The sequence below is a fragment of the Panthera pardus genome, unplaced genomic scaffold (genome assembly GCF_024362965.1).
Source record: "Panthera pardus isolate Hobbes unplaced genomic scaffold, ASM2436296v1 HiC_scaffold_24, whole genome shotgun sequence".
Taxonomy (NCBI): Eukaryota; Metazoa; Chordata; class Mammalia; order Carnivora; family Felidae; genus Panthera; species Panthera pardus.
The window spans coordinates 124039450-124055398 of record NW_026526810.1 but is presented as its reverse complement, the minus strand read 5'-3'; the positions used below and the strand labels follow the sequence as shown (position 1 = coordinate 124055398).

Here is a 15949-nt window from a genome sequence, read left to right as displayed (position 1 = left end):
GGCAAACATTTGCAATTGATCTTGATGAGAAAGAACTCTCAATTGGAAGCTTACCTTGTTATCGCCAAAGAATTTTCCTCTTCTCATAGTGGATCTTTATTATAAAAAATTTCACTCTCCAGGCGCCTGGGTGGCTCAGTCAGTTGAATGTCCGACTCTTGATTTCGGCTCAAGTCACGATCCCAGGGCCATGGGATGGAGCCCCGTGTCGGTCTTTGTGCTGAGCTTAGAGCCTGCTTGGGATTCATTCATTCATTCATTCATTCATTCTCTCTCTCCCTCCCTCTCCCCTGCTCATGCTCTCTCTCTAAAATTAAAAAAAAAAAAAAAATCACTCCGTGATTTTCATCAATAAAAATGTAATGGAAATTTTTCTCTCATTAGATAAGTACCTGCATAATATCTTCAATTTTGTGGTTTATCTGACCCTTGACAGAAAAGTTTGCAGCCTCCAGCTCTAGAGGGAGAGAGGCAATAAATAAGTAAACTTTTTAAAAACTTTTTTAATTTTTTCAAAAAAAAATTAAAATATTTTTATTTATATTTAAGTAATCTTTATACCCACTGTGGGCCTCGAACTCGCAACCCCAAGATCAAGAGCTGTACATGCCTCTGACCGAGCCAGTCAGGCACTCCAATAAGTAAACTTCTGAAACTAACATGACCTGAGATGGTGATATGATAAAAACAATAGGATGATGTCAGTAAAACTAGATGTTTGTTTTCTTGATGTGGTAACATTCAGCTGGGCCAAGAATGAGAACAAAAAAAATGACAGCTGAGGGATGAACTGGGGGACTCCAGGCTGAGGCTGTTTTGGGGAGTCCCAAGACCCACCCATACATTCAGTGATTCACTAGTAGGCATCCCGGGGCCCAGAGATTGTTAGGGCTATAGTTTCTTAGAGTAATCTGCAAGGGAAAAAGACACACTGGGTGAAGTTTAGACGCTGCAGGATCATAGGTGCAGTGTTTTGCCCAGGGACACCCACTTAAGCCTGAGAGTCCAGGCCTTTTGGGGTGGAAGGGCTGGTCGCATAGGCACAGATCAGCCACAACTACTGAAATACCAGAAGAAAGCAGGTGTTCAGTACACCAGGTAGACAAAACAGCCTTATTAACATAGGGACCATTTCAGAAGTTCTCACACACTTGCAAGCAGGCCCTTCTAATGATAGCAACTTCAGGCTTGTTTATGTCAACTCTTTACTGTGCAAGCCTTAAATCAAGAAACAGGAAGGTGAGTGTGGAGGAGTAAGGCCTCTAAGATGAACTTGGAGAAGGAGAAGGGGGTTAGGAATCAGGTGCATGGGGCTTTGTGCATGGGGCTTTGCAGGTCATGGAGAGGAGTTTGGATTCGCGCTAAGTGCAGAATTCTTCATGGAGAGTGTTAAGGGAGTGAGTTGATCTCATTTATGCTTTGAGAAAATCACTCTGCACTATTAAGGATGCAGAGGAGAAAGAGAAGTAATCAGAAAGTTGGGAGGCTGTTATAATAGTCCACGCAAAAGACATTTTTAACTGAGGTGGCAGGAATGAAAATGGAGAGAACGCTAGACAAATACAGAATGTATTTTGGAGGGAAAGCCAGTGGTCCATTCTGATGAATTGGATGTGAGGGCATGACAGAAAGTGAGGAATCAAGGCTGTTAATTTTTTGCTGGAGCGGCTGGCTCACTGAGACGGGAGAATACTTGCAGAGAGACAGTTGAGCAGGAAGAAATGCAGAGACCTGAGGATTAAAGGGAATGCAAGAAGACTGGTAGGTTTGGGGGTGAGAAAATAAGCTCGTGTCTGGTAGCTTCTATGTTGTTCATTTCATCAGCTGAGGGTGAGGAGGTGACAAAGAAGGTGGAGGATAAAGTTTTGAAATGGTCAGTTTGGGATGTGGGAGAGTGAATACATAATAGAAAATACATAATTACCCTTTGAATCCATTAGACGTTTTGTGAGTGGACACTAAGGGGACATCTTCTCTGTCTGACAAAGCCTGCCTAAGACAGTGGTAAGAATTTGACATTTTTGATCCTTAAGGCAATTCAAAGGGAGAATTCTCTGTACCCCCAAACCCCCATTTGTAGTTACTGTTTGTCACAATGGTTAGTTGTCCATCAAGTGACTTTAAGGATCTTCCGTGTTGTCCTGTATGACAGAAAATCAGGAAATACATTCATCCTAAGGTTGGTTGCATTCATGGTCACAAAAGGGCTACCAGTACCAGTTAGAACTACATGCTTCTTTGCTTTCATCTAGTTGGGAAGCAGATAAAAACCCTTTTTCAGAACCATGAGCTTAAAAGTCCTTCCGTTTAGCCTGACTGAGTCATTTTAAGACACAAACCAAACCCCAGACTAAGAAGACCTGGGGAGTACCATGTGCTGATTGGCTCAAATCTGGGTTACTGAACTAAATCACTGCTGCTGGGGGCAGAGAGTGGGGAGTGTGAGTGTGGGTGGCTGGGGGTTCGGGGAAGTCATCACAGCAGGCTTAGGCTGATGAACTGAGCAAGCAGGGTCTCTCCCTGAATCACTTGCTCTACATAAGGGAGGGGGGGATTCCTGAATAAAAGCATAACTTTATTAAGAAGGAAGGAGGTAATGGATAGTGGGTATGCTGCAAGGAGTTGTCCCCTGCGGAAATTAAAGAGTGAGATACAGTTGGTACACTTAATGGCCCGTATTAAAATTTTGTTAAAAATACAGTTTTTATAATACTACACCAAAGGCCAAGTAGAGGATGGAGAAGGAATATCCTTTAAAACTTTGGTTCTTATAAGATCCAACTAGTAGTTGGAAGAGACCCTTGTGGCATCTCTATACTGGAGAGTAAGAGTCAGGAATGCTTATAAAGTCAGTGGGATCGGGGCGCCTGGGTGGCTCAGTCGGTTGAGTGTCTGACTTCGGCTCAGGTCATGATCTTGTGGTTCACAAGTTTGAGCCCCACATTAGGCTGTCTACTGTCAACATGGAGCCCACTTCAGATCCTCTATCCCCCTCTGCCTTTTCCCAGCTTGTGCCGTCTCTCTCGCTCTTTCTCTCTTAAAAATGAATGAACATTAAAAAACAATAAAGTCAGTGGGATTGATTTTCCAGAGACAGCTTGATATGATGGAAGGAGCACGCACAGAACCTGGATTCCGAGGACAGCACACTGAAGTGCGTGTGACTTCGGGCCTGGCTGACTTCATAGGAAAACACACCTGCCTAGTAGTGGAGCTTTGATGTGTCTCCTGTTACAGACCTAGCCCGTGACAGGCACCCGTCAGCTGGTGGCATGTAGGAAGGGAAAGAGAAGAGTGTCTGTGTTACTCCAGCATCGTGAATGACCCTTTTTGAATCATAGAAAATCAACTGTAATGAACATAATTTAATCTTTCTTTAGTAAGTTAGAAAAGCCTTGAAAATTTGTAGTGATTGGGGCGCCTGGGTAGCTCAGTCAGTTAAGCATCTGACTCCTGATTTTGGCTCAGGTCATGATCTCACGTTTCATGAGTTCGAGCCCAACATCGGCCTCTCTGCTGACAGTGTGGAGCCTGCTTGGGGCTTCTCTCTCCCTCTCTCTCTCTGCTCTCTCTCTCTCTCAAAATAAACTTAAAAAATTTTTTTGCAGTGATTTAAATCTTAAATACTGTCACTGAAGGAAGTTTAGAACAGTCTAAATATGTAGCAGTCCCATGTCATGGTCATACCTGAATGTTGTAAAACATAAATTTCAGGTATACTGTCGTTACCATCTCATTTAACTTTTTATGAAAGCCTGAAAAGCTCAGTAATTCAACTTTCTTAAGATTACTTGCTATTTAATTTTTAGATAAATAAAAGTATTTGTAGTTTTGACATATTAAATTTGGAGGCAAAACTGAATGATGTTTCTTAAAAATCCATTATCTGCCTCATCACATTTAGGCAAATAAAGTCTGTGGATTGCCCCCAGGTGCTTTTTGTAAACATATACAAATGTTTGAGGGCACCTGTGTGGCTCAGTCAGTTAAGCATCCAATTCTTGGTTTTGACTCAGGTCATGGTCTCATGTCCCTGGGTTCAAGCCCCGCATCGGGCTCCACGCTGACAGCATGGAGCCTGTTTGGGATCCTTTCTCTCCCCTTGTCTCTTCCCTTCCCCCACACTTGTGCTCTCTCTCTCACCCTCCCTCCTTCAAAAGTAAATACACTTAAATAAATAAGTTTCTATATTATAGATGACCTATATAATATTTATTACTGGCAAAAAATTATAGACTGATCTAGTATATATTTACACTTTAAATCTAAGCCACCTAACATTATTCGTTGACATTAAGTTTACCAGTCCCTCATATCCTTTGACTTCTATTGAATAAAGAACATACTAACTTTTGGTCCAGTACTTAAATTATTGTGCTCAATTTTTCACACATAAATACCATATGTTACTACATGGAAAACTGTTCCCATACAGTTTTGATTTTTTACAGTTACATCTTTGAACAGGTTTTACTTCATGACCTCCAGTCGCTGGTTTACTATATTGTAATTACTTTGAAGGACTGACAGATTAATCATTGTATGCTATAAATTGTAGATTGTATACAACATAGTTTAAATTTATCAGAATGTTTTCTTTAGAGACCAAAATGTCTTTCTTCATCAAAAGATACCAAGACAGCTTATCTTATTAAACTGTCTCTGGGCACCTTGGTGGCTGCAGTCAGTTAAGGGTCTGACTCTTGATTTTGGCTCAGGTCATGATCTCATGGTTATGAGATTGAGCCCTGCTCCAGGCTCTTGCTGAGTGTGGAACCTGCTTGAGATTCTCTTCTTCCCCCCCTTTCTGTCCCTCCGCTGTGTGCTCTCTCTTTCTCAAAAATAAATAAATAAAAATGTCTCTATTTTTGCATTATTTGTAGCGGATTTATAGTTTGAAACAAACCCACTCTCGTATTTCAATTCTTTTACTAAAAGTACTTATGTTCTAAGACTGAATTAGCTGCTGAAAATGAATACATTTTTATGGGCTGCAGTTCATGAAGAAAGGACAATACAAATCCCTGATTTTTAAGTTAGAAAATACAGAGAACTGGGAAAATTTTTTAAGCAGCAGAAATGGGCTACACAAGATGAATAACAACAAATACAATTTTTTTATAAAGATTAGCAGTTTGGGGACACCTAGTTGGCTCAGTCAGAAGAGTATGCGACTCTTGATCTTTGAGTCATGAGTTTAAGCCCCACGTTGGGTGTAGACCCTACTAAATTTTTTTTTTTTACTTTTTAAAAAAAATCTAAATAAATAAAACAGATTAGCAGTTTGGGGGCACCTGGTGGCTCAGTTTTGTAAGCAAGCATCTAGCTTCAATTGGATCATGATCTTACAGTTCTTGGGTTCAAGCCCCACATTGGGCTCTCTGCTGTCAGTGCAGAGCCTGCTTTAGATCCCCTGTCTCCCTCTCTCTGTGCCCCTCCTCCATGTGTGTACTCTCTCTCTCAAAAATAAACCTTAAAAAAAAAAAAACAGTTTTATTTCTTCCCTGAAATCTTGTTTAAAAAACAAAAATTGGCACCTGGGTGGCTCAGTCTTGGTTAAGCGTCCAACTTTAGCTCAGGTCATGATTTCACAGTTTGTGAGTCCGAGCCCCGGGTCGGGCTCTGTGCTGTCAGGGCAGAGCCTGGAGCCTGCTTTGGATCCTCTGTACCTCTCTCTCTCTCTCTGCCCCTCCTCCACTTGTGCTCTCTTTCTGTCTCTCAAAAATAAATTTAAAAAATTAAAAAATAAAAAAACACTGTTTTATAAAGTGATGTGAACTTGGCTTTTTACCAGATATCTGTCTATATGGTTGAAGATTTCTTTTGAGATCTATTCACATGGTGTCCTTCCTACCTGTTGCCTTTCTCAGTTTGTGTTTGCTTTTCATCTCCCCTTCAGATGAGATACTGAGTAACAGTAACTAATGTTCAGAACTAATGTTCAGATAGCAGATAACTGAATATACTCTGATATTTAATTATTGTGTAATATTTGTACATTTCTCCACATAATTATATAAAGATTTAACAAGTATCTAAGACGTGTATTTCTGAATAATTTAAAGTTTGTGATTGCCTAATTTTCTTGTATAAATGTTATTTTCTCCAAAATGCAGTGTGAACTGTAGCCTGAAGAAGTATTCTGTATTTTTGCCTTTCCTTCCTCTTTCCTTTTCTTTCTTTCTTTTATTATTTTTTTAAATCGAGGTACAGTTGACACACGATGTTACATGAGTTCCAGGTGTACAACATCGTGATTGGACAAGTTTCCATGTTCTGCTGTGCTCACCGTGGGTGTCGCTACCATTCATCCCCATGCGATGTCATTCCAGTCCCATTGACTGTATTCCCTATGCTGTGCCTTTTATCCCATGACTTATTCATAACTGGAAGTCTGTATCTCCCACTGCCTTTCACCCATTTTGTCCATCCCCCTCCGCCCTCCCCTCTGGCCACCATCAGTTCTCTGTATTTGTGAATCTGTTTCTTTTTTCATTTAGTCTTGGTTTTGAGCTATTTTTTATTAAGTACACAGTCATTCTTTGGTACATACTTTTCCGTGTTTCAGAAAGTATGCGTCAGCCGTAGAAATGGAAACATCTGTAACAGGTATATTACAACTTTTGGATTTTATCATTATTTAGCTACGGCTCCTTCTATCCACATCTGGGATGCAATGAACAAGCAGACTTTATCTATACTGAGATGCTACCATTCGAAGGGAGTGTGTTCAGTCAGCTTCAGTGCTACCGGCAAACTCTTGCTGTCTGTGGGGCTGGACCCAGAACATACGATTACCATTTGGAGATGGCAGGAAGGTAGGGTTCTTTTTTCTTGGTGATTTTTAAAACTAAGAATACCAGGGTGATATGAACTCTGTTTCGTATTTGCTTTAACTTAGTGATTGAAATCATTCTTCATTTCAGCCCTGCCACACACACAGTACACAGCTGGTATCACTCACTGTATGTTGCACTTTAAAAACTCAGTGAAAGAAGCTCACGAAATAGAAACATATGCAAGTTACTAATACTATACATAATCCACTGCTCTTTCAGTAAGAAACCATATATAAGTCTCCTTGTTAATTCTTATTTGCTTGGTCATGGAGGGTGTTAAGAACGGAAATGAAATCCCAAGTGATAATGAAAGATGAACAGGATAATATTGCTTACCATACTTTAGATAAAACTTTCCAGTTACGTGGCTGCTACAAAAAGTGAAGTTCACAGAGCTACATAGGAGAAAGTAAGATGTGATTTCTAAAATCTAGAATGGCCCTTCAATGATGATAAAGCTCCCATTAATACACATGTCACTTGAGAAAGTATGTAAAAAGGACCTTCTCCGCCCGTAATCGTCTGTCATCTGGCGGCTAGGTAGCGATGCAGAGGACACGCACAAGTATTTGTTTTTTGAACGATATATTTTGAGTAGCTGTTCGATCTGGCAAAAACTATCTTAGTTCTTCTGCTAACTCAGGTAACTTTGTTGTCTCTTTTTATCAGGTGCCAAAATCGCCAGCAGAGCCGGTCACAACCGACGCATTTTTGTGGCAGAATTCCGACCAGATTCAGATTCCCAGTTTGTCTCTGTGGGAGTCAAACATGTGAAGTTCTGGACACTGGCGGGAAGGGCTCTTCTTAGCAAAAAAGGGCTCGTGAGCACCCTGGAGGATGCCCGGATGCAGACCATGCTTGCTGTGGCGTTTGGTGCAGTATGTCTCTTAAACCACGTGTGCTTGTGGAACTCTGAATCACGGCAGTTGGACTGCTTTGAATTTTCTTGCTTCAGACACATAAGCCACATTCGTGTTGTCTTGTGGCACCGTGACCCACTAACCATTCCATATGTCCCAGTCCTGCATGTATTCCACCTTTCAAAATCTGATACTTTCAGAAATCAGGGAGTAGGAAAGAAAATTAATGAGGGAGAAGGATTATAATGAAACATTTCAGTCCTTGGGCCACTGCCAGCCATTCTCAAAAGCCTTCGTTAATTTTCTAATTGTCACCCTAAGTCCCCTAAAATTTCTATCCTTCTAGTAGTTCCTCATAATCCTAAAAATTTGTCAGAATGAAGAAAGATGAATCAAGAAATGAAATTTTTCTAGTGTTTAAGGTGGTACCTGAGTTTAGGATTTCTTTTGCTCTCTATCAGCTTAACTCGCTGCTTATCACATAGTTGGAAGTGCTCTGGGCCAGTGCAGCTCTTTCAGAGTAGGAAGGAGAGCAAGATTCCCAGTCTTCACAGAGTGTTCCAGAGCCGTCCCCGCCCCCACATCCCATTGGGCTTGTGGTTTACAATCCACATCTCTAATACCCTGAGCCCTGGCCACACTTTTTAAATCCTTTGGTACATCAAAAACCTTGGTGGATCTCTGTACTAAAGTGTTTATGGGGCTGGGAATGTAATGCACAAAGAAAATTATACTTTTAGAACCTTTAAGCACATGATTTTAACAAAAAGATCATTGAAAATGTTGGTCATACCATGTCAAACTTCCGTTAAACATTTTGGGGATTCATAATATAAGATGGGTAGGGTAGTTCCTTTCCAGAAGAAAAACCCACACATTCAAATGCTTCTGGCATTTAATTTGCCTGTGTTGACTTAACTTGTTTCATGTATAAAATTCCTTATGTACCCAGTTGCCTATTCCCAATAGAAAATAAACTTGAAGACTAAAATATTAGTCCTGATTGACTTCCGGTTAAAGCAGCAGTGAAATCAGAATGTTTTGTTACATAGCAAGATGGACTGATGTTCAGTTTAGGACTGTTTGAACACCCTCCATGCCTAGGGTTACAAAAAAAAAAAAAAAAAAAAAAAAAAGCAAGGGAAGTAAAATCTTGGTTTCTACACCTAGAGCATTTACATTCTGATTGAAGATAAGGCATGAATTAATGATGCTCCTAGATGACAAGTATAATTATCGTTATCCAAATAGGTACAGAGAATATGCATGACTGCATATTCAAAGTAACATTAAATTGCTGTAGGCAGGGGCGCCTAGAGCATGCGACTCTCGATCTCTAGGTTGTGAGATTACTTTAAAAAAATTGTAGGGAAATTAAACATAGAAACTATGTTGTTGTCAGAAAGATTAAAGAAAATGTTTTGTTGTAATTCAAAATCTTACTTTCCTATTAGTTCTTTCCATATCGTTTTTGTTGAAAGATCTTGGACCAGTTGCTCTGAAAGTGAAACTAAAATGGATGAAAATAGCACATGATGCAGAATGTAATTTCTCCAGTTTCCGCATAAATGAACTCTATCAGGATTGCATTCTCAAAGTGATCTAAAGCACTATTACTTTGGGCACCTTATCAAATTTATCTTATGTTGTATTGCAGAAATGCACTGATTTTTGCCGTTTTGATTTTAAGAAATCATGGCAAATGTTAATTTCATATATAACCTCATGAATTAGTGAAATTTAAAAAACTCGTACAACATTGCTATAAGTTGTGTACGTAGTTTTACTTTCTGTGGCAAAATACTTTATCAAAACTAGTGAAATGTTATTTTCACTTCCTGTTCCTACTCTTTTTTTTCACTCTCAGTTACTGATGACCTCAAGTTATTTCTCAGGCAGCTGGAGGGAAGCAGCCTAAAGGGACGATGTAAACCAGAATTCTAAAATTTTGCATTGGAGGGAAACTTGGTGCCTGAACTCCCTCGTTTTACACATGAAAAAGCTGATCATCCTGGAGATTAAAAAACCTCACCGAAGGTTATTCCAGCAAATAAGCAACAGAATAGACTAAAAGGCCCTGACAAAACTAAACCTCAAGTTCAGACCTGAACCCGGCTGCCGGGTCCATGGTTTCTCCCACTGTATCATGTTCTTTGTATCTGAGAAGGTGAGGTAGGCCACACTTATGGTAGAGAATTGCGTCTGTTTCAACTCTATTTGAACTTTTGATGAGTTTGTCTCCCCCTTCCCCGCTCCTTTTCAGAATAACTTGACGTTTACAGGTACCATCAGTGGAGATGTCTGTGTGTGGAAAGATCACATATTGTGTAGGACCGTGGCCAGAGCTCACAACGGGCCTGTGTTTGCCATGTTCACCACACTGCGAGACGGACTTATTGTGACCGGAGGCAAGGAAAGGCCGTGAGTCCTGTTCCCACAGCCTTACCACACGTTCATGCACTGGGGGCTGCCTGCAGTTTGCAGTGAATTATTCTAGTTATTTCTAGACTACACGGATCATCCTCTCTGACCTTCTTCCTCATGTGCTTTGCCTTTATTGCCTTTTATGTGCCTTCCTGTTGACTCTTAATTTCTTGTCTTAAGTCACTTCTGATTTATTTCACAGTGTAAAGACACCTTAACCCCAACAGTTGGGGCGATAGCTTATTTCTCTGAGGTATGGTTTAGGTGGTTATCGTGTAGGCAGAGAACTGATTTCCCTCATGTCTGTATGCCTGGATAAGTATTTGCTGGGGAAGAAGTGACCCATGGGAGAATCTTTGCCCTCAAACCCAGGACGTATCTTGACTGCCTGCTCTCTCCTTTTTGGCCCAAACAGACACTGAGGGGTAAGGTGCATACAGCTGGCAGCCTCAGAAAGGTGTGAGGACACTAGAAACAAACTGCCTTGTTTGCTTTTGCTTGAGGCAATCTCGTTACATAAAATACTTGTTACATAAAATTGTGTAAAACAGCCTTCAAAATTTAAGTCTAACGAAAGACGTTTTTCTGAGTGATTTGAAAACCTCCCAGAAGAAGCCAGATACTAATGGATTTTCTGCCAACATACTCCTATTCTTGTTAAAATGTAGTGTTTGCGGGGCCAGGAAGCACGCACATGTCCATCCAGGATGAGGGAACCCACCTCATCAAACACCAGTGCAGCGGCTTTTGTGTTTCACAAAAACGAACCCCGTATTGTGGTCCTGGGTGTGCTTTTCTCCTAAGACAAGCAATTCATCTAACAGAAAATAAAGGAATACATTTTTCAGTTCTCCCAAGAGAAAAACCATAAATGGGCTATGTTTTCTCTTTTCTGTCTTACCCTGACGCTGGTGTTTCCCACACGCCTTCTGTTCAGCACACCTCTGCCCATTAGTAGCCTGCTGGATGGTTTCAGTGGGTATTTTAACAATGATACGAAGGAAAGCGCACCCCTTTTGGCCATTAAAGATCTCTTCTATAGCTTAGCACCTCTAATCCTGTTATCTAGCCTTACGTTTCCATTGTCATTTTAACATTAAACATCATTCTGCACATTTCCTTAATCAAGAGGATACATTATATGGGGGCGGGGGGATGTGGAGAACTAAGGAAGATTACACTCATGTCAGAAAAATGAATTTTCATCAGGTAAAATTTGCTTCAACTGAATGGCTCAAATACAGTGTATCTTAAAGTTGCCACAGAAAGTTTAGAGACTACAAAAAGTGAATATCGGGCTCCCCCCCCCTTTTTTTTTTTTTACTGTTCTGCTTGTATAATTTAGTATTTGTTTGTAATAAAAGTGATTTGTAATAGCTCATAAAAATGCTTATTTGGCTTGGGTTGCTCTTAGGTCAAGAGAAGGAGGAGCGGTCAAGCTGTGGGATCAGGAACTGAGGCGGTGCCGAGCCTTCAGACTGGACACGGGACAAGCCACGGACTGTGTCCGCTCCGTGTGCAGGGGCAAAGTAAGATGTTCCGAGAGCCGTTCCGGTGCAGCCAAAAGTAGAGAACGGTTATTCTTGCAGTTCCCTCGCCCTCTGCAACCTGACGAGTGACACTTGCAGAGGAGTCTGCTTGCTGACTATGCTCTGCCTTTTCCCGGCTGCCCCCGCAGCCCCGCGGGCGGCGCCCGTGTGCCGTCTGCCTCCGGGCCACGCTTAAGATGAGAAGCTACTCCCCGGTCTCAACACAGTATTTAAACCTCCATGTTTTCTTGAATCTACTAATTCAACCGTGGTGGGCAGCAGTGAAACTTCTTGCCAGTTGAATCAATTTTGATTAGAGCAAAATTTTGTTAAATTTTATTTTTAAATGTACATTTCTTTTTTTAATTAAAACATTTTTTTCATGTTTATTTTTGAGTGGGAGAGAGACAGAGCACGAGCATGGGAGAGGCAGAGAGGGAGACAGAATCCGAAGCAGGCTCCAGGCCTTGAGCTGTCAGCACAGAGCCCAGCGTGGGGCCCGAACCCACGAACTGTGAGATCATGACCCGAGCCGAAGTCTGATACTTAACCGACTGAGCCACCTAGGTGCCCCAATGCTCATTATTTTTTGAGAGAGAGAGAGAGAGAGAGGCAAGCATGGGGAGGGCAGAGAGAGAGGGAGACAGAGGATCCAAAGTGGGCTCCACACTGACAGCACAGAGTCCGAGGTGAAGCTTGAACTCATGAAATATATCATGACCTGAGCCAAAGGCAGACACTCAACTGAGCCCCCCAGGTACCTTAATTTTGTAAGTACTCAACCCCCCCCACCAAGCATGGGGCTCAAACTCAAAACCCCCAACATCAAGAGTCGTATGCTCTACCCAGCCACCCTTTTAAAAAACATTCATTCCTATAAAAAATTTGGACCATGCATGCACTGGCAATAAGTGTATTTATAAATTATATACATGTATTATCTTCAGTCCATGTATTAATTAGGCTTTTATTTATACTTCTTTTTTGTTTTTTGAAGTTTAGTTTGGAGAGCGAGCGAGACATGAACAGGGGAGGGGCAGAGAGAGAGGGAGACACAGAATTGAAGCAGGCTCCAGTTGTCAGCAGAGAGCCTGACACGGGTCTCAGACTCACGAGCAAGGAGATCATGACCTGAGTCGAAGTCAGACGCTCAACTGACCGAGCCACCCAGACACTGCTATTTATACTTTCTAACTAAAATGTAATACTTTCGGGGCGCCTGGGTGGTTCAATCGGTTGAGCCTCCGACTTCAGCTCAGGTCACGATCTCGCGGTCCGTGAGTTCGAGCCCCGCGTCGGGCTCTGGGCTGATGGCTCAGAGCCTGGAGCCTGCTTCCGATTCTGTGTCTCCCTCTCTCTCTGCCCCTCCCCTGCTCATGCTCTGTCTCTGTCTCAAAAATAAGTAAAACGTTTAAAAAAAATTAAAAAAAAAAATAAAATGTAATACTTTCTTCCTGTATCTCAGCGCACTTGCACCTCTTTGGAGATCATCAGATTAAAATATAGTCAAAGTCAGGGCTCTGTCTTAGAGAATAGTTCTATTCTTTGGCAGACTCGGGGCTCTTGCAGATGTGCCTCTAGTCAAAGAAAAACCTCATGAGCTAATGATGGGCTTGCTACTATGTTAGTTCAAAGCAAAAAGTTCTCTGAAAGGTCAGTAGGGTCCTTAAGTTATTAAAAGACATTGCTGTAATTACGATAAATATATCAATCCCCTTGTGTTTCAGGGCAAGATCCTAGTTGGGACAAGGAGTGCGGAGATCATCGAAGTTGGAGAGAAAAATGCAGCCTGCAATATTTTAGTTAATGGTCATGTGGATGGGCCCATATGGGGACTAGTGACACATCCCTCCAGGGATTTTTTCCTTTCTGCCGCAGAAGATGGGACAGTGAGACTCTGGGATATTGCTGATAAAGTAGGTACAAACAGTTTTTGGCTTTTTTTCTTTTAAGTTACAATTTCTAAGGAGAGTGTAAGTCCCAAATTGCTAGCACTATTTGAGAAGAACTATTTGAGAATTATGTTGAAAAGGAACTGGTTTACTTTGTAAGTACTTAATGTAGTTTTCTGTGGCTCTTTTGGTTCTTATGCAGAAGATGTTAAACAAAGTGAACTTGGGACATGCTGCTCGGACCGTGTGTTATAGCCCTGAAGGGGACATGGTGGCTATCGGAATGAAAAATGGAGAATTTATTATTTTACTGGTGAGCTCCCTAAAAATATGGGGAAAGAAGAGAGATAGACGATGTTCAATCCATGATATCAGGTTAGTCAACAAATGGAATAGAATTTCTAGTATATGTATTCTTAAATGACCCGGGTTGCATTTGAAAACAGGTCCTCATTAGTGCCTATAGCATTTTATCACATCATCACTTGTACGCTGAAATATGGCTTTTGTGTACTTACTTCTTGCCGAATTATTAATCTAGTGGCATCAACCACGGTGCCTTATAAGAGCATGTACTCAGGGAACGCTTGACGATGAAGCGTCACACTGGACAGGTCCAGCAAGTTCATCCTGCTAAGAATGATCTTCTGCTGCACCGAAGAGAGCCATCTGTCCTGTAGACGTCAGCCTGGAAACTAAAGCTGCAACCCCAACTCTCAACTGCATATATAGTCACTCGTTTAATTAACACCCATCAAACATCTATGCCCCAGAATCTGAATTAATTAAACTTTAAACTTTTCTTGAACCTTTATATTCCAGTGCTTAAGCTTATCTGGACAATGGCTACTATTTGCCAAGTGCCTCTGTGTGATCAAGATGGATTCCTGAATCTGCTTGCACCCTTCACCGAAAAACCCTTTTACAAATGAAACCGTCCTCAGGACTTCAGTATATAAACTTCTTGTAGGTCCCCCATTCCCCTCAAGAACCTGCGTTGTCCCAGATCACTTCCCATGATCACTAGGCATATACTCGTGTCTTCAAGTAACTTCTTCCAAGCTTCAAATAGTGTCCCTTCACCAGATAACCTGAGGGGACTTAAGCAGGTCTGTGTCCTTTGCTGTTAAGATACCATGATTCCAGATGAAAGAAACCTATCTTGGTGAATTTGGGGAACTATGTAACTTAGGAGTTATGTAATTGTTAGTGGCTTTTTCAAAACCTACACTTTTAAGGGAATTGGCACTTGAAATAACATGTAAATTCTGTTCCATGTAACACAAATAGAATCTCCATACACACAGTTGTGTCCACCAGGTAAATCTGCTTGAGGCCAGATCACACACATACTTGTTTTTGAGGTAGAATGGAAGTTACTGGTCTTAAATATTTATGATTTCATGTGTGCTGATGTATCTTTCACATATTTTATTACACCTCCAGATTTAGTCCGGATTCCCGGTTTCTGGCAGTGGGTTCTAGTGAGAACTCGGTGGATTTTTATGACCTAACATTGGGCCCCACCCTTAGCAGAATCAGTTACTGCAGAGACATTCCCAGCTTTGTCATTCAAATGGACTTCTCTGCAGATAGCAGATATCTCCAGGTACAGTACCTGTGTCCTACAGCCAGTTCACAGTAGCTGTTTTTACATTGTTAAGTGGATGCATTTAAAACTCCTGAGTTTCAGAGGGGCACCTGGCTGGCTCAGTCAGCAGAGCATGGGATTCTTGATCTCAGGGCCGTGAACTCGAGCCCCACGTTGGGCGAGAGCTTCCTGAAAAAACTCCCGAGTTCCAGAGCTTCTGAACTCTTGCCTTTGTTTACTCTTCACTGTTTCTGCATTCTTTAATATCCTGTTCTTCTCGGATCTTTTCTCCGTCGTCTTCTGACAGATTTTTGTAGTCATCTTTAATGTTCTTAATGTTAGAAATGTAAATGAAATAGCACGCTTTGCTAGTATACTCTAGCCTTCTGATGTGTCTCTCGCATTAATGGAATTCTTGTCCCATTTTAATACGCTGAAAGGTCTCCACTGGTTGCTATAAACGACATGTCTATGAAGTGCCTTCAGGAAAACCTGTTCTGGATCAGGCCACCATGGACAGAATTACTTGGGCCACATGGACTAGGTAAACTGGAAAATCCTGCTTCTGAACAGTTAGAGCCATTCCACTAGGAAACAGTGGTCAAGTTCTAAGTTTGTTACTGTTTCCTGAGTTCTTCCTAAGAGAAGAATGATATGCTCATGCTGGGACTCCTTGTGACTGGACATATTCTCATGCTTTATCAAGGTTAAAAGCCTTTGAAGATACCCTGATATTTTCCTTAACATATTAGGTTTAGTAACCAGCAATAAAAACACATACCGGGTACTGTTAAGCAATCCTATCATTTCTCTA

General features: G+C 41.4%; 1 protein-coding gene across 9 annotated transcripts in view; it reads left to right on the top strand.

The window, feature by feature from the left end:
* EML5 (EMAP like 5) overlaps nucleotides 1-15949 on the top strand; it is a 184474-nt gene that overhangs the window by 164784 nt on the left and 3741 nt on the right. For 6 of the 9 annotated variants that reach the window (XM_053889692.1, XM_019461971.2, XM_019461970.2 and 3 more), the window contains 8 exons: nucleotides 6645-6818; nucleotides 7509-7717; nucleotides 9963-10120; nucleotides 11538-11652; nucleotides 13380-13568; nucleotides 13747-13919; nucleotides 14991-15153; nucleotides 15576-15679. In XM_053889692.1, coding sequence (XP_053745667.1) covers nucleotides 6645-6818; nucleotides 7509-7717; nucleotides 9963-10120; nucleotides 11538-11652; nucleotides 13380-13568; nucleotides 13747-13919; nucleotides 14991-15153; nucleotides 15576-15679 — 1285 coding nt within the window. Of the gene's footprint in view, nucleotides 1-6644; nucleotides 6819-7508; nucleotides 7718-9962; nucleotides 10121-11537; nucleotides 11653-13379; nucleotides 13573-13746; nucleotides 13920-14990; nucleotides 15154-15575; nucleotides 15680-15949 lie in introns of those variants that run through there. The other 3 variants (XM_053889694.1, XM_053889695.1, XM_053889696.1) reach the window with 3 other exon arrangements.